General features: G+C 35.1%; 1 protein-coding gene across 1 annotated transcript; it reads left to right on the plus strand.

Moving 5' to 3' along the window:
- LOC132556918 (telomerase-binding protein EST1A-like) lies at positions 1-26,712 on the plus strand. The gene is made up of 19 exons (XM_060221406.1): positions 1-99; positions 3,001-3,201; positions 4,313-7,236; positions 7,580-7,744; positions 8,043-8,226; positions 8,583-8,806; positions 9,190-9,268; positions 9,694-9,804; positions 10,239-10,415; positions 11,694-11,755; positions 12,699-12,844; positions 13,392-13,644; positions 14,430-14,527; positions 16,401-16,504; positions 17,168-17,348; positions 17,559-17,843; positions 19,695-19,909; positions 20,748-20,829; positions 21,127-26,712. Exons 1-19 carry the CDS (start codon positions 1-3, stop codon positions 21,255-21,257), a joined length of 5,721 nt encoding a protein of 1,906 aa, XP_060077389.1. The 3' UTR covers positions 21,258-26,712.

Here is a 26,712-nt window from a genome sequence, read left to right on the forward strand (position 1 = left end):
ATGGCTGCGAAAACAGATATTGTTCGGATTTCTTACAATGAATTAGAAAATATTGTACACAAGAAAACAGAGAAATCGTTAGCACATCAAGGAATTCAAGTAAAAGAAGGTATGTATGCCAAAGCAGTTACACTGCAAACTTTCTCGAAAAATTGTAATGGAAATAGAAAAATATAAAAACTTTCTTTGGTCCATAAGTAACTGTAAATTTTCAAAATATTTTGAGTATTTCCATATAAAGGATATGTCAAAGCGTGAACATAACATCAAACTGCTATCTTGATTCTGCCTTAAAGCAAAGTTGTGGACGAATAAAGATAGTCTGTTTGGATTTTCATGATCTGTCAGATTGTCACCAACGTAGATAATTTCGTTATATTGTTATAATAACATCTCCCCATTCAAAGCTTAATATTTTCTAACTCAGCGTTTTTGAAATTCAATGGTAACGTTATCGAAGCAAACGTTTCGAACTGAAATATTCCCAAACATAAATTATGCAATTCTAGTTGTCGATGAAACAAATAACAATAGTGAAGTCGACTCATGCTGCTTTGATGCAGAACAAAACTTGAATTTTGCAGCAATTTTTGCTCGCATTACTGTGATATCAAGTCACCAACAAGAGACAATGTTCTCAATTAAATATGTTTGTATCAAAATATAAAATATATCATATAGGATTTACAAAACACATCCATGTAAATATTACATTTCCTTCATGTGAGATGGCATAAAATATATCAAGAAAAATAGATGAAGACACCAAAATGATATTGTAAACATACAAAAGTGTTAATTTGAAAATGGTTGGATGCCTGAAATAATTGAGTCTATTATTAGGAATGCCAGTGAATGATGAAATATGTATTGGAACAGGAAGATAATGCAAACTAATTGTTTTCACAATTGTTAAATATTAACATTAGAAAAATTGCTAAATTTTATCAGTTCTCTGTTGACGAGTGGTATGTCCAATTTACTCTATGAATAGAATTTTGTCAGCGAAACAATCAAGGAAGTATATAGTGTTTTCAAGGTTTTACACCTGTACAGTTCACCATGACACTGATAAACCTATCTCCAGAGGGTCTGAAGTCCCCATTCAGATGTTTTTTACACCTCATTTGCGTGAAGCAACAAAGATCACTGCCATACCTGTAATATTGTAGTGAAATTTGGTCATATAGCCTTGTCAGTCCTTTTAACCAACATTTTAAGTACTTACTGTTAGGTGTTTATGGACATTATGACATATGGTTTATATAAATATCGGATGACATTTTCCCTTAGACATTCGAAGCATCACATTGACAATGGGTGCATAGTGATGGTCATATTGACACACTTTTTGAGAAATTCTTTGGCGATCTCAATAAAAGAGATGTTGTATGATCAATCAAATTTTTGTTGACTTTAACTTACATTTAACATGGTTATGGGCCTTATACATATAGCAAAGGCCATCATTGTAGCAGATGAAATCCTATGATGATATTTCAATTATAGATAGTAATTTAAGAACAATTCTATTTTCTGAAAATTTTGAAATATGAGTGGATATCTATCTATCTTTGTGTTTCCACAACATGCCTTTTCCAATGACACCTTTCAAGATATTTTCACAATTTGAATTCATAATCAGAAGAATAGGTGTAGAAGTTGATCTTATTTGTTAAATTAACCTTTCCTTTGCGGTTTAGTTCTGGTATTAGGGGGTGGGGATGAAATGGAACCATTGTGGATTGTGGGTACATGCATCATTCTGTCCATATTGGTAAAACATTACTGATATTCTAGTGTACATATGGGGACTGACTCCTTAAAGTTTAATACCATATGTTATGGATATGAAAACTATTTGAATATTCGAATGATGAATCGACAGATATTCAAATGACAATTTTTGTTGAATTGACATCCTTATTCACCAGATTTGGTTCTAAGCTCAAAGCTCTGTGGATGTTCGGTTTTCTTGTACAGTCATTACTAAAGTAAGTTGTTCCTCCTAACCACAATTATGTATAGTCAGACTTTTAGGTAATATTTAAGTCTGTGATGAGGCTTAATTATTTAAATCAAAATAACATTACAACTGATAATCAGTTCGAACTTCAAATTTGTTATAAATAGATAAAAAAGATAAATCCTGGTATCACTGATGGTAGTTGTAACTAAATACCGGTTATCATGCATGCACATTGATTTCAGCATATTATCTTAATTTGATTAACTGTTGATATTAGACTTTGTTGATAACTGTTAGGATTGTGTCTTTAGAAAATAATGAAATAAGTGACCCACACTAGGGCCTGGGTCAGCATTCAAATGATAATTATAGGAAAAAATGACATTTTCCTATGTAATCCACTCACAGATTGAAAGGTCTGTTCTTATCTACAAGCTGAAACAAACATAAAGTTAAACTACATTTTCTGTACCCAGCCATATTGGGATAGAAATTAGGACAGGAGGTCTTCAAAGAGATTTGTTAAGAATTTGCAATATCCAGCACATTTTTCAGAAGTCATGACAGATATTAAAATAAATCAGATGAAAATAAACACATACTCTCATTTATATCTCACTTATAAAAATGAATTACCTCATTGTCAAAATTGTGATATAAGGAATTGCTCAATTATACAAAGGCACAGAAGTGAATAAGAGAGAGTAAAGAGTTGTTGTCTGAATCTTTGCAGGAAGAAAGATTAATATGGCAAGATTATGTAGGCATGTGAGGAGACGAGATGTGGCTATATGACTAATGTGTGTTAACCGAAACAAAATTAAGTTCTGTGAATGTATGGGTGTTATTGAGCATATATCCTTTTTGAAATAATGATATGTCCTAAATATGTACAACATTTACTGAGGACAGTTACATTCAGTGTTAATTGTCCTGCATGTAATGCAATTTCCAAACTTGTGTTTGATCTGTGGCATGATCTGTTTCATTTTTTTTTTTCAGATGAACGAGCCAATAGATTGGACAAAAAGGAAAAGAGACCGAAACGCCCAACAAGAGGAGTGTACCAACCACCAAGTATTTTAAGGCACAAACAACAGCTTGAACAAGCAGGAGGAGGGAATTGGAATGGAGAGGCAGAAGGTGAAGGAGAATGTTGGGAGGAGGAATTAGATGTAGAAAGCCATGGGTCAGCAACTAACAGCAGCAAGGAGAACAGTGTCGAAAAAGAGGTATCATATTTTATCATTTGTGTATTAAAAAGTGTTGAGTATTTATTCTTTGTGTAGAAAACGAGGTAAAGTTTTGAATTGTTTGTGTAGTAAAAGGTAGAAAAAAGTAAACTATTGATTGTTTGACACCTGCTGGTAATTTAGAGGCTGTAATAGCTCAGTAGATTGTCGATCTTTGATCCGTTAGGTGAGGACGTGTGTAGCTCAGCAAACCATGCGTAGTGCTGTTTGTATTTTCAGCTAAATTGAACCATTCTGTACCGTTGCATTTGTTTTCTTGAGCAAGATACTTAATACCAATTGCTGTTGCTGTCAACAGCAGAAAATTGACCTCCTGTATATTGTTCAGAGTGGTAGCCACCAGCTACTATAAAGAAATCCTGCCTCAAAATGACTCTTACTGTGATAAGTGATAAAGCAGGCAAATGAATTTAAACAAACAATACTATTATTTCATAATTTGGAATTATTTCTATATGTCTAAAAGTACAGTCTAGTGTATTAACATACATGATCATATAAGGATATAAAATTGATGGATGGACAGTAAATGGAAATGCTAAACATGTGTCGGTTTATCAATAAATTTAAGTGACCAGCTCTTTAAAGAAATATCAATGAGAATCTGTCAGATTGATAAATCCTGGAGTCCTGTCAGTATTCTGATGTATAAATCTTCACATGAATTGTAACCAGGCAGTACATGTATTTCAAAATAAGATGAATATTATAATGCAGCTTTGCTAACGTTAAAATATATATATTATTAATTGTATAAGAAAATATTGAAAGAAAAAAAAATGATTAAAGAATTATAGAATTTAAATGCCATAAATATGTTTGAACAATGAATAGATATAGTCTATGTATGTATGAAATGTAAAAAATGTTATGAAGGATAAGATAATAAAAGATAACAAAGTGTTTAGTTTACTCGAGTTTACAAGAGGATAGGCTAGTAAACTTGTACATTCAAAGGATGAATTAGAACCAGTGAATTGAATATGACAGGAAATGAAATGATTTGAGAATTTATATCATGTTCATTCATTAACACTAACTTGGAATAAGGTCACAATATAAAGTGTATTTCTTTTTCTGTAAACAACAGATTGATGAGGTCCTCACAAACATTCGTAATCTGCAAGTGCAGTCTGAAGATGGACTGGTCAGTACTGGAGACGCCAAGAAAAGATCCAAGTCAGGGAAAAGACCAGAGATTCAGCGATATATTCCAAAGGGAAAACTGATAGAGCAAAGTCAAAAAGACTCTGAGTCAGAGGAGCTTGATGATCCCGCAAGAATTCCATCAAATGTTGCCTCTCCTCTGTTTGATGACAATACCTCTCTGCGTAAAATAGATTTTGGGAAATGTTCACCCATGGATGTCAAAATCACATTTGTGAATCAAACTTCCTCACCTCAGGGATCAAAGCCTGATGAGGCCTCAAATACACCTCAGAGAGCTGGAAGTGAGTCAAGGTTAAGTGGTGGTCAAGGAGAATCTCAAACTGGTGGTCAAAGATTGAGGTCAGCTGGAGTTCAAGAGGAGTGTCATTATCAAGATAAGAACAGAACTGACAACCACAGTCAGAAATTTGCAAGAGATAAACGACAAAATCAGAGAGGACAATTTATGGGGGACAGAGGAGGTAAACGTGGAGGAGGGTTTGGGAGGGGACAGAATCGAGAGGAAGGATATGGCACATGGCCAAGAGAAAAAGGAGGAGGTAGAGGAAATGTCCAAAAGGAAAACAGTCCACCTAGTGGCGAAAATTGGGATGTGGAATTACGGATTGTGGAAAAGGATGATATTGAACAGAAAGAAGACAAACAGAATCGAAATAATGTCAGTACCTCTCAAGCCAATCCTGTTACTGGATCAGAACCGCCAAAACCACAAAGAATTAATCAGCGGCGTCCACGTGATCGTCCCGTAAAACAGACAACTGTGTCAATTATTGATGCTCCGGACGAAGGTGAAGATGGCAATGGTAACCACATACCAACCATGATCTTTGAACGAAGGAACAGTAATTCATCAGTAACAGGCAGCGGGCAAGGTGGTAATGGAAATCTGAAACAAAAGCCTCCCAAAGGTCAACCTATGACCAAGGGACCCCCTAAAAGGTACTCACTTTCAACCATGCGTCGACAAAGGACTGGCAGTGTCAGCAGTGACGTAAGTACTGCCAGTGACTTGAGCATTGATGATGAAACAACAACCAGGATTCTGGATTGGGATAAGGAAGTAGAGAGAGAAATGGCCAAACAAGTCCAGGATGAAACAATGAAGTTAAAGGAATTTCTGGAAAGACAAGGGGATTTCCCTGGGATGGACTTTGGAATGGGTTCTTCTGATCAGAAACAACCAGACAGAATGTCAGAATCAGGTAGTGAATATGGTATATATCGTGAGAAAACTAGTGAGAGACAATACAGACCCTCAAGAGCCAAAGAAAATCAATACAACGAGAATAAAAATCGTAACTCAGGTTCCCGCGATAGACATGATGGCAGTGATCAGTGGTACAATGAGTTACCCAGGAGTAGACGGAGAAATAGACGGAGTTCCCTAAATGGTCGACACAGTAGAGACTCTAGTGTGTCCAGTGTCCAGAGTGTTCAGAGTTACCATGGAGATGAAGGAGAGAAGATGTACCACAGTCTAAGTCTGCCACGAAAAGGAAGGCGACGTAGGAGGAGTAGTAATGCTAGTCTCAAGGATATTAGTTCTAGTCGTGAAGCTCTCAACAATCCAGAAAATCTCAACCTCAAGATAACTTTTGCTCAAGATCACAATGAGAAACGCCAAGTCACAATGCAAGGACCTAGTCAAGGTCATCAGCAAGGTCATGGTCAAATTCACCAGCAAGGTCATAGTCAAGGTCACCAACAAAGTCATGGACAGGGTCACTATCAAGGTAACCAACAAGGACATGGTCAAATTCACCAGCAAGGTCATAGTCAAGGTCACCAACAAAGTCATGGACAGGGTCACTATCAGGGTAACCAACAAGGACATCAACAAGGACAAAAAGGTCAGGGACAAGGGTCAACATCTCGTGGAAGAGGACGGGGCAGAGCTCGGAGTGCTGAGAGGAGCAAAGATAAGCAGGGATCAAGGGGCCGTCCTGAGGAATACAGAGGACCAGCAGGAAAGGACAAAGACTACGATAAAATAGGAGTAGGGAGAGGGCAGGACCGTAGAAGTGTAGGCAGAGGGCAGGACACAAGAGGCAGTCGAGGACAAGATACAAGGGTTGGAAGCAGAGACAACAGAGGACAAGGACATGACATGAGGCATGATTCCAGGGGTCAGAGTCAGGACATCAGGGGACATGGTCATGATAAAAGAGGTCAAGGACAAGACATTCATAATCCTAGTTTTAGGGGACAAAGTCATGATTCACGAGGCCATGGGAAGGATCAACATTATAGTTATGACCGTCATGAACGTCGACTCTCAGGGCGCGATGAAACCATGCATGAGACAGGAACCTCCCCCAGAGGTGGACTGCTGAAACTTCCATCTGGTGCACTTCATAGTGAGACACAGAGCTATCGTGATGAAGGTCAAAGTCAAAGGTCTAAAGGTCCTCAAGTTCACAGTGGTACCTCTGGAAACACGTCTAGAGGTGGGGCAGGACAAAGAAGACTCTTTGACCCCAATAATCCAAACAAACCCATAATGATTCAGGATGGAAACAAGTCACAAAACTTACATGAAGATAGCAAACCTCTACAGTTTCAGGATGTTGATAATCCTACCACTCCTACCTCACCTCATGGGCCACCTTCTTTCCATCAGGCCTACCCGCCCATGGGTCCAGCTGCACCCTACTTTCAAAACTATGATCCTAGGTTTGTGGATGGTGGCCATGGCTTTCCTCAACGACATTCTGGTCCTCACCCAGTACCTATTTCTGGACACCCTGGGACACCTGGAGGCTACTATTTCCCGTACCCTGTGCCTTATAGGGACATGGCGATGTATCCAGAGGAAATGTACCAGAGGGAACCGTACTATCAAGGGTAAGTACCCAGAACATTAGCTGTTGTAGACTTGGTAACAAAAACAGTGGTCACATGTTGTGTCTTTTCACTACTTTTAGTAATCATCTTAATGAAAGAGATTCTAGGTTGTACATGTATTTAGAACTTTGGAAAAGAAAGGAAGATGGTTATTAGTGTTTAATCAAACTTGAATTACAATATTTTAGAATGAATGATAATATTATTTTGTGTATGTTATTTTTAATAATAAGAATATATTGACAGTTGTGTTGAATGATTGGGTTCATGTTGTTATGAATAAAGTTTAGAAAACACTCTACAGATATGGATAGTAATGATTTAAGCAATTTTTTTTCTTCAGGGGAGAGTATGACCAGGAATTGGCAGTATCTGGGCGATCTCGGACACAATGTCGCGCCATGGCGGAGCGAATGATTCAAGAGTCCCTATCATTAGACAGCCAGTTGAGTGATCTTGTGTCGAGGCGGTTATCTAGCAAGGATTTCACCACCCTCTCTCAGATCAGGTATGAAACCAGGATTTCAGCACCCTTACTGAGATCAGATATAAAAACTAGGATTTCACCACCCTCACAGAGATCAGGTATTAAATCTAGGATTTCGCTACCCTTACTGAGATCAGATATAAAAACTAGGATTTCACCACCCTCACAGAGATCAGATATAAAAACTAGGATTTCACTACCCTTACTGAGATCAGATATAAAAACTAGGATTTAAGCAGTTTTTAGGGTATTAGCCACAATGTAAAATACATTCGTTATTAGTGAAAACACTATCAAGTGTCTCTGTTTCTATTTTTAGACAAGACCTACAGTGTAAGTGTGAACAGGTGATACTCTTGGACTTGGATGTAGCCAACAAACATAATGCAGAACAGCTCCTGTGGAAGTCGGTATATTACCAAGTAATAGAGGTGTTTAGGAAAAACTTGTCCGAGGAAAAGGATGAAGAAACCAAAAGCCAGCTCACTCATATACTCAATCAGGTTTGTCACTGAATCTCAGCTCCTTTATATTAATAGTTGTCATCTTCGAACTCAATTTCCTGTTACCAGGTACCAAGATAAAATCCTGCTCTTTATTCACTGGAGACATGTAAATGTTAGCTTGTATATTTTAGCAGTGATATGAATATGCTTATTGCAGTTTCTGTACTGGATATGCTTATATAGCCATTATTGTGAATACATAAAGCCATCACTTCATTAACTTGCCAAAAAGTGATATTGTGCTAAAACTTCATAGCACCAAAAATAAGTACATTTACAGTATGCAAACTGTAAAGTAGAATTATGCTTTATTTTAAAAGTAGTAATGTTCAGTGTCTTTAATGTGTTTACAGGGAACTGAATTTTACGAGCGCCTTCTTCAGAAACTGCAGCAGACATTTAATTTCCAACTTGAGGCTTTTTTGGACACCAGTGTCTTGCCCCCAGAGAATATCTCCCGAACAGTCAAACTGGCTCTGCTCAGTACCCAGAGAACTCTGATCTGTCTCGGTGACATTGCTCGATACAGAGAGCAGAGCAATGATACCGGAAAGGTCAACTATGGAAGAGCAAGAAAGTAAGGTTCTTAATGACCTAACTGGAGATATGGAATGACTGCAAAGACGTCTTTTGAAAATAGATACAAAGAAGGGCTTAATATTTTTCAATTCTCCCTTCATCTTCTCTGAATCTATATTTTTATTATTGAATATTCTATTGCTATATTGAGAAACAATTTTTTACTGTATAATACAAGCACTTATATGTGTACATTTACTATATACATTGTATAACTTTTCAAGTGACCATTTACTGAAATCAATAATCTTTTTTGTAATACTGTTTTTATTAAGAATTATTATGTCTCTGCTGTCAGTCTTTGTAGGAGAAATTCCAGTATACTTTTCCATTGGTTGAAACTGTAAACTGAATGAAATAAATCATATTGTACTGTTACAGCTGGTACTCCAAGGCGCAGCAAATAGCTCCGAAGAATGGCCGTCCCTACAACCAACTGGCTATCTTGGCTCTATACACGGTAAGTGTTGTCAGCATAAATAAAGGCCATATTCATGATATATGATGTCAGTATCAGTAATGGCCCTATTCATGAAAATGACGTCCGTATCAGTAATGGCTCTATTCATGATAAGTGACGTCATTATCAAGGCTGAATCATTTCACTGTAAGTGATGTCCGTATTGATACTGGCCCTCTACACAGTGTGTTGTCCATATCAAAACTAGGTTTCTACACAACTAGTGTTGCAATATCTGTAGTGGAGGTGATAAAAATAGAAATCATTCAAATGAGTTTTAGTTATTGCACTTGAGGATGTGTTGAAGGAGGATTGCTGGGTTATAAGTATTGTATTTCTCTGGCACAGTGGTTTGTCAGCTTTAAAATCTCAGCAATTAAGTCATTGTGTTTTTATTGTATTATATTGTTTGTTAACCCTGACAGAGAAGGAAGCTTGATGCTGTCTACTACTATATGAGAAGTTTGGCGGCAAGTAATCCGTTCCTAACAGCACGGGAAAGTCTGATATCATTGTTTGACGAGGCAAGGAAGAAGGTAGGTGGAACAGCATTACAACAAAGAATATCATTCTACAGAAATATCAAATACGATAAAGTAGCATTACACAGAGTAATGGCACTTTATAGAATTACTATATACAGCAAAGAAGCATTACACAAAATGATGACACTGTATAGAATTACATGGAGTTGTAAATCAGATATGCGCTAATGCTTGATTTTGAAACTAGTTTAATCAGCACAATATTGAGCTTGAGCAAAAATAAAGTTTTCTGTAGGGAGTGAAAAAACCGGGACAGAGGTTTTACTGTACATAGTACGTATAACAATAGTTCGTTTCTGAATTTACTTCCTGTCTCCTCCTTGTTTGTCAGACTGGACTTAGAGAATTCTAACATTTTACTCAAATGTCGATGAAAACATTTATTTACTTAGGCTTAATTGGAAAATTGATCTTTTGTTCATCAGGCCCAGAACTCCGAGAAGAAGCGAGAACAAGAAAAAGAAAGGTCTCAGCAGCTGAGAAAGCAAAAGAAACAGCAGGGTGAAAGAATTGAGGTGTGGGTATCAGCAGATGGTACAAGTACTGAGGACAACGGAGATGAGGGGGCTCATCAGGACTTGTCCAAACTGGATGCTGTTGAGGTTAGGGTCAAATTATAGTTTGTTTGTTAGCTATGTTTATCACCCTATGAACTGACAGGTTCATTTTGAGTGAGAATCTCCTTGTAGTAGATGAGGACTATCTCACAGAACAACATATCAAAATAAATGATGGGAATATACTAAGGCTCATATGGTATGTTCATCCATCCTTTTGTCCAGCAGACCTTTTCTAGACATAACCAGATCTATTTGTCAGTGTATTTGCTTTAGAATGTAAATATGTTTACATTTAAATTGTCATTGCATCTTAAATGAAAGTTGAAGTTTAAATCATGAAGTGTTTTTACCAAAAATCTTAAGGGGGAAGTTTTGGTTACGCTTTGAGTTTAGCTCTATTTCCTTGGGACATACAATATTGGTTTCAAACAATCTGTGATTCATTATCATGAATTGGCATATATCTCTGCTTTAAACAAAACAAATTGAATTCCAAAATAATAAGTCTAAATTCCAACTTACAGTTTTGCAATATTATTTAAATGGATATCATCTTCCTGTTAATGTAAGACTGTGTAAGTTTGCTATGTTGGTGTTTGTTTTGTATCAATAAGTTTGCTACGTTGCTAAGGTTCATGTTGTATCAGTAAGTTTGCTACCTTGCTAAAGTTCGTGTTGTATCAGTAAGTTTGCTACCTTGCTAAGGTTTGTGTTGTATCAGTAAGTTTGCTACCTTGCTAAAGTTCGTGTTGTATCAGTAAGTTTGCTACCTTGCTAAGGTTTGTGTTGTATCAGTAAGTTTGCTACCTTGCTAAAGTTCGTGTTGTATCAGTAAGTTTGCTACCTTGCAAAAGTTCGTGTTGTATCAGTAAGTTTGCTACCTTGCTAAAGTTCGTGTTGTATAAGTAAGTTTGCTACCTTGCTAAGGTTCGTGTTGTATCAGTAAGTTTGCTACCTTGCTAAGGTTTGTGTTGTATCAGTAAGTTTGCTACCTTGCTAAAGTTCGTGTTGTATAAGTAAGTTTGCTACCTTGCTAAGGTTTGTGTTGTATCAGTAAGTTTGCTACCTTGCTAAAGTTCGTGTTGTATCAGTAAGTTTGCTACCTTGCAAAAGTTCGTGTTGTATCAGTAAGTTTGCTACCTTGCTAAAGTTCGTGTTGTATAAATAAGTTTGCTACCTTTCTAAGGTTTGTGTTGTATCAGTAAGTTTGCTACCTTGCTAAAGTTCGTGTTGTATAAGTAAGTTTGCTACCTTGCTGTTTGATTTGTATAAATAAGTTTGCTATGTTGTGCTTATGTATGTTTCATTTATGTTTTCCAGCTGAATAAAAGATTTGTTCTCAGTTTTCTCAATGTTCATGGAAAGTTATTCACTAAAGTCGGGTAAGTTGATTTTCTTAACTTATCATTTTATTCAAGATCTAAAAAGAAAACCTATTTATGTTCAATTTTTACATTTCTAATGCACCTATTTAGATCAATAAATGAAAGGAACAAACAAAAGGAGAAAATGATTCATCAAAAACAAAACCTTTTATGCGTGTAAAGAACAATTGATTAGGTTATTTTGGGTTCATGATTAATAGTTTCTTCTAGAACCAGAGTATTGTCTGGTTCAGGATTAATGGATTCCCCTAGAACCAGAGTATTGTCTGGTTCAGGATTAATGGATTCCTCTAGAACCAGGGTATTGTTTGATTCAGGATTAATGGATTCCTCTAGAACCAGGGTATTGTCTGGTTCAGGATTAATGGATTCCTCTAGAACCAGGGTATTGTTTGGTTCAGGATTAATGGATTCCTCTAGAACCAGGGTATTGTCTGGTTCAGTATTAATGGATTCCTCTAGAACCAGGGTATTGTCTGGTTCAGGATTAATGGATTCCTCTAGAACCAGATTATTGTCTGGTTCAGGATTAATGGATTCCTCTAGAACCAGGGTATTGTTTGGTTCAGGATTAATGGATTCCTCTAGAACCAGATTATTGTCTGGTTCAGGATTAATGGATTCCTCTAGAACCAGATAATTGTCTGGTTCAGGATTAATGGATTCCTCTAGAACCAGGGTATTGTTTTGTTCAGGATTAATGGATTCCTCTAGAACCAGGGTATTGTTTGGTTCAGGATTAATGGATTCCTCTAGAACCAGGGTATTGTCTGGTTCAGGATTAATGGATTCCTCTAGAACCAGATTATTGTCTGGTTCAGGATTAATTAATTCCTCTAGAACCAGGGTATTTTCTGGTCCAGAATTTTTTGGATTACCCTGTACCAGACTCGTGTGTTTATCTTGATGAAATATATGTTTAATCAAATTTCCTTTTTAGGAGGGAAACATTCCCTGTTTGTTGTGCCCAGATGCTGAAAGAGTTTGATGCACTTCTTAGACGAGGGGCAATAGGCCCCACAAGACTGCTTCAACTTATGGCTATCAACATGTTTGCTATTGATAACACAGCTCTGAAGACTCCTTGTAAGTTAGCATGTTGTGTGAACTGTTCTGTGTTAAACACTTTGATATGTTGCAGATCATCAGTCACCAAGTACGTTTTTGTTGCTTGGTTGTTTTCTGTTATCAGTTAATGATTTATTTTGGTGACTTGCACGATTAACAGCTGGCTGCTTAGTAAGTGGAAAAGAGCCTAGATGTGCTCTTGCTAAAAATCAACTAGATGCCTTGTAAGATATTTATATTATATTTTTTTATATGTTTACATATAAAATTCACTCTGATAAGGTTGTGTATACAGATGTATATAAAACATAAGGATGGGTGAGGTTGTGTTCACAAGGACACTCTTCACAACTTCAAGGACATCAGAGATAATAGAGGTCATCACGAAGAGTAATTTTTTCACAGACCTCTGATATTTTTTCGTTTGATATTTTTTGTTTACACATTCTGTAAAGCTTCTGACACACATATTCACATGTTCCCCTCCAGGTCAACCTGTTGATGGGACAATTATTCTTCAATAAATCAAGATATTTTCATTTTCTTTCAACAGTATCACCATCAGATCCTGGTTCTGATCTTCTGAGGTCAGAACTCCAGGAACAGGCAGTACAACTTGGCTTGGATATGTTTGGTATCCTGGTACGTCGGTGTTCAGAACAGCTGAAGGAACACCTGGTGTCTAATGACTACCCCGCCCACATGTTTAGTCGTGAGCTAGAGGAGCAGGTACCTGGTATTAAGGTGTGGACGGACTGGATGTACTGTAATCCAAACCTATGGAACCCGCCACCAAACATTCACGAATTTACTCTTGGGTAAGTAACCTCTTGAACTTGCCTCCATACATACACAAGCTTTGTTTCAAGTAAGTGACATCAGGAGCCAGCCCCCCCCAATACAAAAATGAGGTTTTTGCGAATTTAGCAATCCTTTCAAAATTACGAAAAAAGTAAATTGCAAAATTTGCAGGTGTTCTTCTTTTCATTGTAAATGCGGGAATAATACATCTATACAGCTGATGTGCCAATATGCACCAGAGCACTCTCTAGTCATGAACACTTCTATAAGAAATGATGTTTTCTCTTATCTAGTTTGTCTGGTCGATTTGATCTCCAGTTGATGGAAAAATATCCTGATATACAGCATTTAATGTTGTAGACCAAATGTTAATATCTCATTGTTATTAAGATAATTTTATGTTGTAGACATTATGTTATTAAGATAATTTTATGCTGAAGACAGTGTTATATTATTTAGATAATTTTATGTTGTAGACATTATGTTATTAAGATAATTTTATGCTGAAGACAGTGTTATATTATTTAGATAATTTTATGTTGTAGATATTATGTTATATTATTAAGATAATTTTATGTTGTAGACATTATGTTATTAAGATAATTTTATGCTGAAGACAGTGTTATATTATTTAGATAATTTTATGTTGTAGATATTATGTTATATTATTAAGATAATTATATGTTATAGATATTATGTTTTCTTATTAAGATAATTTTATGCTGAAGACAGTGTTATATTATTTAGGTTATTTTATATTGTGGACATCATGTTATATTAAAAAGGTAATTTTTTGTTGTAGACCTGATGTTGATGTTTGGCAGTCGTGTGCTGATCTGTGTAACATACTAAGGAATGTAGACACATCTCATGTGAAACTATACAAAGACAAAAAAGAAGGTATTGTATTTACATACTGTCCAGCCTGCCTTAGTGACCTGGTATATAATGACTCCTGTCTATAACAATGGTTATAAATTTCTTGGTATTATTTAAACACTATTCTGTAAAGCTATTTTGATATTGTCAAAGATGGAATGAAATCACAGAAAGTTAGTTACCATATGTAGAGGAAACCGTCGTACGTGATCTGACTGTGAGAAAAAACATTTATAATGGAAACAATCATCCATTGTCAGACTGTGAGTAAAATACATTTGTAGAGTAAACCATGGTCTGTTGTCTGACTTATAGTAATACATTTATAGGTAAACCATGGTCTGTTTTCTGACTTATAGTAATACATTTATAGGTAAACCATTGTTTGTTGTCTGACTTATAGTAATACATTTATAGGTAAACCATGGTCTGTTTTCTGACTTATAGTAATACATTTATAGGTAAACCATGGTCTGTTTTCTGACTTATAGTAATACATTTATAGGTAAACCATGGTCTGTTGTCTGACTTATAGTAATACATTTATAGGTAAACCATGGTCTGTTTTCTGACTTATAGTAATACATTTATAGGTAAACCATGGTCTGTTGTCTGACTTATAGTAATACATTTATAGGTAAACCATGGTCTGTTTTCTGACTTATAGTAATACATTTATAGGTAAACCATGGTCTGTTTTCTGACTTATAGTAATACATTTATAGGTAAACCATGGTCAGTTTTCTGACTTATAGTAATACATTTATAGGTAAACCATGGTCTGTTTTCTGACTTATAGTAATACATTTATAGGTAAACCATGGTCTGTTGTCTGACTTATAGTAATACATTTATAGGTAAACCATGGTCTGTTGTCTGACTTATAGTAATACATTTATAGGTAAACCATGGTCTGTTTTCTGACTTATAGTAATACATTTATAGGTAAACCATGGTCTGTTGTCTGACTTATAGTAATACATTTATAGGTAAACCATGGTCTGTTGTCTGACTTATAGTAATACATTTATAGGTAAACCATGGTCTGTTGTCTGACTTATAGTAATACATTTATAGGTAAACCATGGTCTGTTTTCTGACTTATAGTAATACATTTATAGGTAAACCATGGTCTGTTTTCTGACTTATAGTAATACATTTATAGGTAAACCATGGTCTGTTTTCTGACTTATAGTAATACATTTATAGGTAAACCATGGTCTGTTTTCTGACTTATAGTAATACATTTATAGGTAAACCATAGTCTGTTTTCTGACTTATAGTAATACATTTATAGGTAAACCATAGTCTGTTTTCTGACTTATAGTAATACATTTATAGGTAAACCATGGTCTGTTTTCTGACTTATAGTAATACATTTATAGGTAAACCATTGTTTGTTGTCTGACTTATAGTAATACATTTATAGGTAAACCATTGTTTGTTGTCTGACTTATAGTAATACATTTATAGGTAAACCATGGTCTGTTTTCTGACTTATAGTAATACATTTATAGGTAAACCATTGTTTGTTGTCTGACTTATAGTAATACATTTATAGGTAAACCATGGTCTGTTTTCTGACTTATAGTAATACATTTATAGGTAAACCATTGTTTGTTGTCTGACTAAGGTAAACACATTCATAGGTAAACCATCATCCATTCTCTGATAAATATATTTATAGAGGACGCTGTACATGTTGTTTGTTGCAAGAAATTGAACCATGAAAACAATCAAAGTTTGTAGTCATGACACTACATTTAATGACCACCTATACAAGATTGCTGACAGAAGTCGATTTTAGTTCCAAAAATGATCTGTTGAAAATAAAATAGAGGTGATAGATTTTATTATTTTCTGATTTGATTGATATGTATTTTTTTAAATACAGGCTGTGACCCTGTAATCCTACATGAAGATAATATGCTGGCTGGATTTGTGCCTCTGCTAAGTTTACCAATCAAATTCCACTATGTACATAGTACTGTAACCAAGGTGAGACTCCAGTATAGTTGTGTGGTTTCTGTAGACAAATATACAAGTAAGGGTTGATAAAAGACATTGGTTGTTGTAGACCAATATAACACAAGTAACAGTAGTGATTTTTTGAAAAAAATGTTGGTTTCTGTAGACCAAAAAACAAATGGCAAATGATTAAGAAATATTATTCTTTGTAGCCCAAAATGCATGTATCAATTTATTGAAAATACATCTGCCTCTGTAGACCAGAATTCAACTAACAAATGATATATAGACCAAAACACAACTTTTAGTTGATTCGAAAGCATTATTTTCTGTAGCCCAAATTTTAAGTATTGATTGTTCAAAAACATTCATCTGTTTAGACCTTAATACGAGTATTGATTGGTAAAAAACATTCATCTGTTTAGACCTTAATACGAGTATTGATTGGTCAAAAACATTCATCTGTTTAGACCTTAATACGAGTATTGATTGGTCAAAAACATTCATCTGTTTAGACCTTAATACGTGTATTGATTGGTAAAAAATAATGATCTTTTTATGCCAAAATACAGGTGTAATTGATTGTTGAAAACCTTTGGTTTCTTGAGTCCTGACAATTTCCTGAAATAATGTCGTGTCACAACCATTCATCTAAAGTCAGTGTTACGTTGGTAAACCACATTGTTTGTGCAGGAGATAGCCCAGGACTGCTGTAGGATTGAGAAACTGCAGGACTTCGGTGATTATTTGTGTGGTATTCCTACTCCAATGTTGTCTTTTGATGTGGAGCAAAAACAGTACTTTTCTATAGCGCCACCTACAGGATTCTCTGACGAAGAGAAAGATGATGATCAGTCCGAGGGCCACATTTCTGGTGTAAGAAATTCAAATTTATAAAAATTATACCTTCAATATTTCAGTTAATATCCAACTTTAAATACCGGTAGAACTGAATTATTACAATTTCAAGTCAATATTCCTTTCATATATATATATATATATATATATATTTGTTTTGTTTGAAAAGGCAAGTTACATTGATAAGTAGCTACAGAATACAAATTTGTCTTGTCTGTTCAGGAAGAAGATGTGATCGTCGAGAGTGAATCGGAGGAGATGACAGGTGAGGATGATGAACATGTACGTCATCTACGCGAGAAAAAAGAGGAGTTGAAGCGCATCAAGGAAGAACAACGTAAACAGAAGGAGACATTCCAGAAGATCGTGGATAAAAACCGACACCACTTGATACAACTGGAGATTCACCCTATCTTCTTGGTTCCTGACACTAACTGTTTTATAGATCACCTGAGCAGTGTACAGAGACTCATACAGCACCAGAAATACACCATCACCATCCCCCTGATAGGTAAGTAAGATGTGTCCCTGTTGTATACAGAAATATACCATCACCATCCCCCTGATAGGTAAGTAAGATGTCCCTGTTGTATACAGAAATACACCATCACCATCCCCCTGATAGGTAAGTAAGATGTCCCTGTTGTATACAGAAATATACCATCACCATCCCCCTGATAGGTAAGTAAGATGTCCCTGTTGTATACAGAAATATACCATCACCATCCCCCTGATAGGTAAGTAAGATGTGTCCCTGTTGTATACAGAAATATACCATCACCATCCCCCTGATAGGTAAGTAAGATGTGTCCCTGTTGTATACAGAAGCTGATAAAGCACCAGAAATATACCATCAACATCCTTGTCATAGATCAATCAAAATATTTGAGGTAGGTGAAAAAGAGAATCTATGGAAATATTCTACAGTATTTCAAGTAATATTTTGTACATTCAAATCGCTTTGTGTCTGTGGTCCGTCCATCCATTGTCCATATGTTCATGTTAGTAAACAATTTTTGATATCACTGTTGCTAGAGAAGTCCTGGATAGATCTTTCTCAAATTGTATATGTAGGTTTCCCTCAGTCCCTAGTTGTGCTGGTTGATTTTGGGACCCACCTAAAAAGCAGAATGGTCAGTCAGCCATCTTGAATTTTTTCAATGAAGTTGGTTATTGCTATTTTTTTTTTTTTTTGAAAAGCAGGAATGGATCTCTCTCAAACTTCATGTAGGTTCCCCCTGGTCTCTAGTTGTGCCCATGTAATTTTGAGACTGATCAGAAAAACAAAATGGCTGAAAGGTGGACATCTTGGATTTTGACCATGAAAGTTTGTTATTGCTAACTTGAGAAGGACTGGATGGGTCTTTCATAGATTACATGTGTAGGTTCCCTTTGTTCCCTAGTTGTGCCCGTTTGATTTTGGGACTGATAAAAGAAACAAAATGGCTGACAGGCAGCCATCTTGTATTTTGACTTTGTAAGTTTGTGATCACTGTTTGTTGAGAACTAATGCATAGATCTTTCTAAAATTTCATGTATAAGGTTCTTAAGGTCCCTTAGTTGTGCCTATTTGAGTTTGGGACTGTTCAGAAAATCAAAATGGCCAACAAGCAACCATCTTGGATTTTGTCTAATTCAGATTGTTATTGCCATTTCTGACGAAGTACTGAATGGATATCTCTTAGATTTCATATGTATTTTCCCTTTGTTCTCATTTGCTTTTGAGACTGATCAGAAGAAACAAAATGGCTTCCAGGTGGCCATTTTGGATTTGGCAGGTAAAGATTATCATTTATTTCTGCAAAGGAATGTTCAAATTCTTAGCATTAAGAGCAAAAACAGAGAAAGACGAGAAAAGATCCAACTTTCAAAGAACATATAAAGATCAGGCAATGGTGGGCACCAAGACCCCTCTGGGATCTCTTGCTATGACTAACAAGGAAAGGAAAGTTTGTCCTAAAAAATCTTGGCTACATTTACATAACCCAAGTGAAATGCTTGATTCCTTGATAAACAAACACCACTGTACAGAATGGTTATGATGAAGGTAAAGCTCAAAATACACAGTTTTAGAATTTTCTTTCAGACATAACAACAAACGAAAAATAGTATATGTTCAATTTTAACCGATACCGAACATCATAACATTTCTGTAAATGCACCAACCTGTTCTACGCAGAAATTCTGAAAACTAACGACATTCAGCCAGTTTTTGACAGTATGGTTGGCCCCACAAACCAGTTTAGCTGGTCCAAACATTTCAGCCACTTCTGTGAAAGCAACCCTAGAAAAAATGTATGTAGTAACAGTACAGTACCAGAGATGTCACTGATTTTGTGAATTGTATTATCATTGACTTCAGTGATAAATGAGTTGGATGGTTTGGCGAAGGGCAGTAGAATGGGACAGTATGATAGTCAGGAGCATGCCAACAAAGTGAAGAAGAGTGCTGAGGAGACCATCAGGTACCTGGAGGCCGAGTTCCAGAAGAAAAACAATCATCTCCGAGCTCAGACCTCCAAAGGCAATATCATGGAAACAATCTCATTCAGAAGCGAGGACACGGAGACAGATTCTGTAAGGAAACAAAAAATATACATTTGGTACTTTATAAGGATTGACCGTCAATGTATGTTAAGATATGTAAAGAAAGTTGAAATTTGCATATTTTCCGTTTTATAAGCTGCACCTGTATATAAGCCCCAGAACTGATTTTTTATCAATTTTTCGATTTGATCCACATATTAGCCGCACCAGAATATAAGCCTCATCCTTTCATATGAATTAGTAATGGTTACGTTGACCAAATTTCGTTGATATAACAGACATCGGAGTGCAATTTATCAGATTTTCAGTGAAACATTTGGCAAAGTTTGCAAATGAAATATACACTGTTAATCCTTTATTTTATTGATGTATTTCCAAAATAGTAAAAAAAACATACTGAAACTGAAAGTCCAGAAGATAACATTAAGATTCATATTAAAAGGTTGAATTAAACCCATGAGAATGATATTTTACTTTCAATCTTCAAATCATTCTCTATACAAATGCAAATGGTGGTTCTCAGCAATCTGTTTTAGTCACAAACACGTGACAGGCAGGTACTTGTAAAAACAATCAGTACTGCCTCATACTGATGTACTGGTATTGCTCCTGTTTTTTTTCTTTTTTTTTTTTCTGCAGTTTTTTTATTGACCAGATAAAAGCTGTGCTAGTATATAAGCTGCACACCTGACTCACGAGGAAAAAGAAGTGGCTTATAATCTGAAAAATACGGTACATGTATATTTGTTAATGAGTTAAGGAAGGACGTACTACTGTTAGACCAGGGTTTTTTGTTAATGAGTTAAGGAATGACTTGCTACTGTAAAACCAGGCTTGTTTGTTAATGAGTTAAGTTTTTGCATTACAGGGCAACAATGATGACCTGATATTGTCCTGTTGTCTCCACTATTGTAAGGACAAGGCCAGAGATTTTATGACGAAGGACAAAGGTAAGTACAAATTATTAAACCTGAGTATGTCTTGTAGTTCACAGGACGTCTTGTCAGTCTGTCCATCTGTCTGACCCTCCATACTTTTGTCACATGTTTATACTTACATTCATTATCTATATACCTGAAAGTATTGGTGAAAATTGCATTCAGTTTTGCACAAATTGACCTTATTGCTGTGTAGTAGAACATCTAGCAATCTTTTTTCTCCTGATTTGGTGATCGAGGAAAACGACTGTAAAATGTAATGAGAAAAATCCTTCAAAACATTTACATTTAACATTCTTGTTCCAACAGATGCACCTATCCGACTCTATAGGGATGTTGTGCTGCTGACTGATGACCGAAATCTACGGCTCAAGGCACACACTTACAATGTACCTGTCAAGGATGTGCCTTCGTTCATGCAATGGAGTAAGGTCACCTGATGTCAGAGGTCAGCAATGTGATGTCAGAGGTCATGGAGGTCAAGGTCATCAAACATGGCCTGCTAGCTCCCTCCCTCAGGCTGTGATGGTTTGTGATGAAATAGAATGAAATAATCAGTCAAGCATGATGGGAGGTGAAGTGAAGCAAGACCAAGTTATTTCCCCGTAATGGACAAAGAATGTTTCTAGATTATCTTGTCTGTATATGGGGATACCAAAATTGCTATGCGTGTACTTACCCTCAACAATGAAAATGGTGTGTTTGTTACTTAAACATAGTCAACATTCATTCAAATAAATGTCAGTATACCTTAGAATAAGGAAAGTATCATACAGCAAATAATTTCCAGTCTGATTCGTCCGAAGTAACGTCATGTTTCCCGGCTTATCGACTGACGTTTATATATTTCTCTGCCAGAAAGGGCATCTGAGAACCAGTGTTCAGTGCTGATGTATAGCATATTGATGTCATAAGCTACAGAGGCTTTTTCCTCAGCTTTACTTTGGAATGTTGGAAAACTGATGGAGTGTGTTAATTATAGACCCCCGTCAGCATTGTAACAGGATATTCAACTCTCTGTTTACATATATAAGTGTGATGTTTTTGTGTGAATTAAACTTTGTTTTTATGAAACTGGACTGACATGGACAGTGAGCTTTTGTTTAATTTTACCCTTGATTTGTCTTATAGAATTGTCTGCAGTGACACTGTTTTAAAGGTTGTATCTAGTAAAACCTCTCACATAGAAAGCAGGAGAGAGTCATTCTTTTAAAACATTTATGGAACAGCAGATATGTGTCACATTTGATAAGGAGATTGATTAGTTTTGTGTTATTAGGATTTTGTTTAATGAAATACAAGACAATATTGTATTGGGAAAGAGGCGCTGGAAATATATAGGAAAGGATTTGTGATCTCAGGAAAAATAAAGGATAGGGTCAATGGTAATTAAAAGAAGGGTCACCCATTTGAAAGATGACCTCAGCAGCTATGACCAGGACAAAATTGTGGAAATGGTGAGAGAAGATGAAACATGAACCTAAAAATGTTCGGGAAGATGTTGAATGAATTCTATGCAACAAACCTCAGGAAGCAGTTGGGAAAAGATCAGAGATTAATTGTAAGCAGCCTTCTGGATTTGGCTGGAAAGTGTGTTCAACCTTCTAGGTTTGGCTGGAAAGTGTGTAATCATCCTTCTAGATTTGGCTGGAAAGTGTGTTATCAACCTTTTAGATTTGGCTGGAAAGTGTGTTATCAACCTTCTAGATTTATTTGGCTGGAAAGTGTGTTATCAACCTTCTAGATTTGGCTGGAAAGTGCATGATCAACCTTCTAGGTTTGGCTGGAAAGTGTGTAATCATCCTTCTAGATTTGGCTGGAAAGTGTGTTATCAACCTTCTAGATTTGGCTGGAAAGTGTGTTATCAACCTTCTAGATTTGGCCAAAGAGAACAATTTTGTGATGACAGAAACTGAAAACTGATATATTGTGTAGAACTGACAGAATTTTACAGATATTCTGTTTTAAAAGTCTGAAAGAAGCATTAACCCATTATTCATATAGTATGTATTAATCATCCACTTGATTTAATGACATGAGCTTTAGAGCTTTTTAAACAATTTTGTACATTATAGCACACTGAAAGTGATTGAATGTATTAGAGATGCATATTTGTTGATTTCCTGTCATAATAATATTTAACTGTAAACCAAGTTTTTGATGGCAGCACTATAGTTCAGAATACAGACATACTGTATATTGGGGAAAGTTTTGTTGCTAAAAGTTTTGTTGCTATCTGATTTTTGTGAATTTAGCAACCCTTTCAAAATTGCAAAAGAATTGAAATAGCAAAATTTGTAGGTTTTCTTCTTTTTATTGTAAACACAGAAGCAATACATCTGTAGAGTTGATATGCCTTCATGCAGACGTATCTTCATGCGCCTAGCCTAGTGGTGAATACTAATGGAGCATGACTGGTTCGTTCGATCTTCAGTTGATGTTAGAGTCTACACTGGTATTTATCTAAGTTATGTCTGTTCTGAAGTATTCAGTCTTCAAAAAAAGCCTTTCAAATTTCTGTGACAACGAAACGAAACGAAAAAAGGAAATGCACAAAAATTGCCAAAGGTACATTTTGAGGATTTTGTAAAAATATCCAGCTATATGGTGAATTGTCTTATCAGGGCCTAGAGCCTCGCGTTTCATTTAGAGGAGATTTTATAAGTATTTGGCTATTTTTCGTTGATTTTTTTCAAATTAAAACAAGATATTTTTTATAAACTGAATACCTGTAATCAAACTGTTACATAAACAAAACCAGAAGCGGCTGTTTACGAATTAGTTCAAATCGTATGCAATATATATATATATATTCAAATACAAACCCTGATATGGTTCAGAAACCAATTCTCATAAACACAGTATGGATAAATACAGGAAAGTTTTAGAGTTTTTGTCGCCTATATTCCTTCACATCCTGCTCTCACCAACACATATATGTTATACCATCATCAGTATCTAATCAACCCTTTGTATATCTCAACTCATTGATCTCTGTTTATGTGTATGGCATGTAATTATTCTCACTGTACAGGATGAATTTATAATTTATATGTACAGGATGTGAGATCATTTTAAGAATATATATTATATAAATTTTTGATGTATAGACTGATGTGTATGCTCTACTCCCTCAGAAAAAAAGTCCGAATATATCACAGGTAGATGAAAATGCTCACAGTTTTGATTGTCAGTTTTATTGGTGTACAAATAAGTAGTACAAGTTAGGAATAAAGTGCTTTTTCGATGTGATACAGATTACAAGTATATAAAGAATTGTTCCTATCGTCTTGTAAAATTATGTTTTTTTTTTATTAGTTTTATTATTTATTATTCAAATTTTAAATAATTGTCCGTTAATTCATTTGGTTGTTCCCAGATATGAATATGTAAAGGGACATCACATGAAGTAGTCTCTTAGCCTCGTAAAATTGTATAAGGGTGTTTGATTAGATGGAAGTGCTAAATCTTTGTAAAGTTCTAATTATTTGCACATTTGTGAAGGATAATTCACAACCTAAATAGTTGGTAAGATATACTTTGATGTTAAATTTTATAATAAGAAATATATAAAAAAAAACTGTTTATGAAATCATTTGGAAAAAAAGAGTGCTTTTTAATTTACCCCATAACATGTGCTTACGCAAACATTTGTATGAAGCAGAGCAAATAGAACGAAAATTGTAAAAAGGTTTTTTTGAACTGAAAAGCATTGATAATAAGTGCTTTTGATCAGATTGATGGCTTTCCATGTTTATCATGGAAGACAGCTGCACCAAAATCTGCCAAACAACTGGTGAGACATATTTACAACACGTTGGTACTGGACAGGGTGTTATACAACTTTAAATACAGGTCTTTTATTAGTATTTTATTTTAACATCATTTAAAGAGAATTTTCAAAAGTACTCGGGTGTCTTATATGGCAGGTGTCTACTACATTATTTTTATGTTCTATAGGAACCTGTTGTCTTCTAAGCTGTCGAACTTCTGATTATTCGAATTGTCAGTCAACTGGAATAAAAATCTACCAATGATTGATGTGTTTTAAAAAAAGACACATATAAGAATATTACTGTATTCAAACTAATGGGAACACTTGCCAGAATGTAATATTTTGCTGAAATTATCACAAAAAAAAAACAAACACCAGCACCACTACGTGAGTTTGTTTGAGTCCCCAAAAATGAACATCAAGATATCAGATTTCACGAAAACTGATCAATTACTGTAAGATTGACTGAAGTTAATAACAGTTTGTTGCGTTTCTAAAATGCGGCAAAGGCCGTTGATTGTCCATGAACTGCAGGCGAGTATACTTAAGTGTTGAACATACATGTAGTAATGTTGTACAAAAGTCATTATAGTGGTTGAATTTTCATCTTAAAAAAAATGATTGTATCATTTATTGGTTGTTAATCCAATTATACATCTTGTTAATAAGTGCCTTCATTTACATAAAAAATAAAGTCAGGAATTGCTTTCTCCTTTTCTAAACTTATTTCATAGTTTTTCTAAGGAGTGAACTGTGTAATTGTAAGAAGGTATAATAACTACCATGTCTTAATATATACAATTTTCATACTACAATTTTTCTCATTTGTCTGCCACATTAGATCTGTTTAACACAAAGGAAGAAAGATTTAGGCAAAGGCAGGAGATGATCTGTTAATTTGATAAATAACTACTCAGCACAAACCAAGTTAAGTATACCATAGTAGATTTATCTTATTTCATTGTCTTTAAGGAATTACTGTATTACCCTGGTAAATACAACACATGCTTAGTTTGGTATGGTAATGTCACTCAGGTAAACTAGTATATGTTAAAGCAAGAATTTCCTAAAATTGCAATAACCTTTGTAATTGAAGGTAAAAGAAGTTTTCACAAATACTATCCTGGCCATATAATACAACCATACACTTATTTTCAAGGTGTGGCTCCTTTGTAGACACTTATGACATTGAATAGTGTGTATACTTGATCAGCTTCATGTTTAAAAATGTATCAACACTGAATCATTTCATATCTCCTATTTCATATGCGTGTCATTCTTATCAAATGTATTGATTAACCAATGTTTTGAATTTAAAGTGTCATGATCAACTGATGTTTTGAATTTTTAATGTTGTAATCAACTGATCTTTTGAATATTGCCATTTTATATGCATATCAACTAAATGTGAAACACCATAGGGAAATTTGACTTCAGGAATTTAGCAATGACAAAATATGATAAAAAATACCAAGGGAAATTTAACTTAAGGAATTCAGCTAGGATATATGTACATTATCAATAAGAAATGTGATATTTTTAAATGGAATATTTTGTATTTTCAATTCAGCTGGTGTGATAGTATATTAGTACTGATTAAGATTTCAGTGATTACCTCCCCTTATTAAAATGCTCCCAAACAAATGTAAATCTAGTTGTACATCAAATTGATTAGGATATTGAATACATTATAGCACAAAAAATATTTTATATACTGTTAATGTACATATTTTAGTGGTAATCCTATTTTAGCATGATGTCATGTTGAAAATGATGTGCAGAAATATGTTTTGTTGTTTGGTATGTATTAAATTAAATTTTATTTTAAAGTCACTTCATTTGCACAATTTTGGTCCATCACTGAAAATAATGAAAAAGTTAAGCCCTGTTTAGATTTTGAGTAACTTGACAAAATACCTGTTACACATATGATTTAAGAAGTATCTTTGCTGCAATCCTGTGTAAAAACCCCTCCAGAGTGATAACCTTCAGAGTAGTTTGATGAAATGTCTGATGCATTTATAAATAAGAACTCTCTTTTTTTGTAAATCAGGGAAAAATAAGGCTTTAAACATGTACAGGATATATACCAGGTGAGTGTCTAGGGTGACCACATTCAG

The sequence above is a fragment of the Ylistrum balloti genome, unplaced genomic scaffold (genome assembly GCF_031769215.1).
Source record: "Ylistrum balloti isolate Yb309-2 unplaced genomic scaffold, AGI_CSIRO_Ybal_v1 Utg369566, whole genome shotgun sequence".
Classification (NCBI taxonomy): domain Eukaryota; kingdom Metazoa; phylum Mollusca; class Bivalvia; order Pectinida; family Pectinidae; genus Ylistrum; species Ylistrum balloti.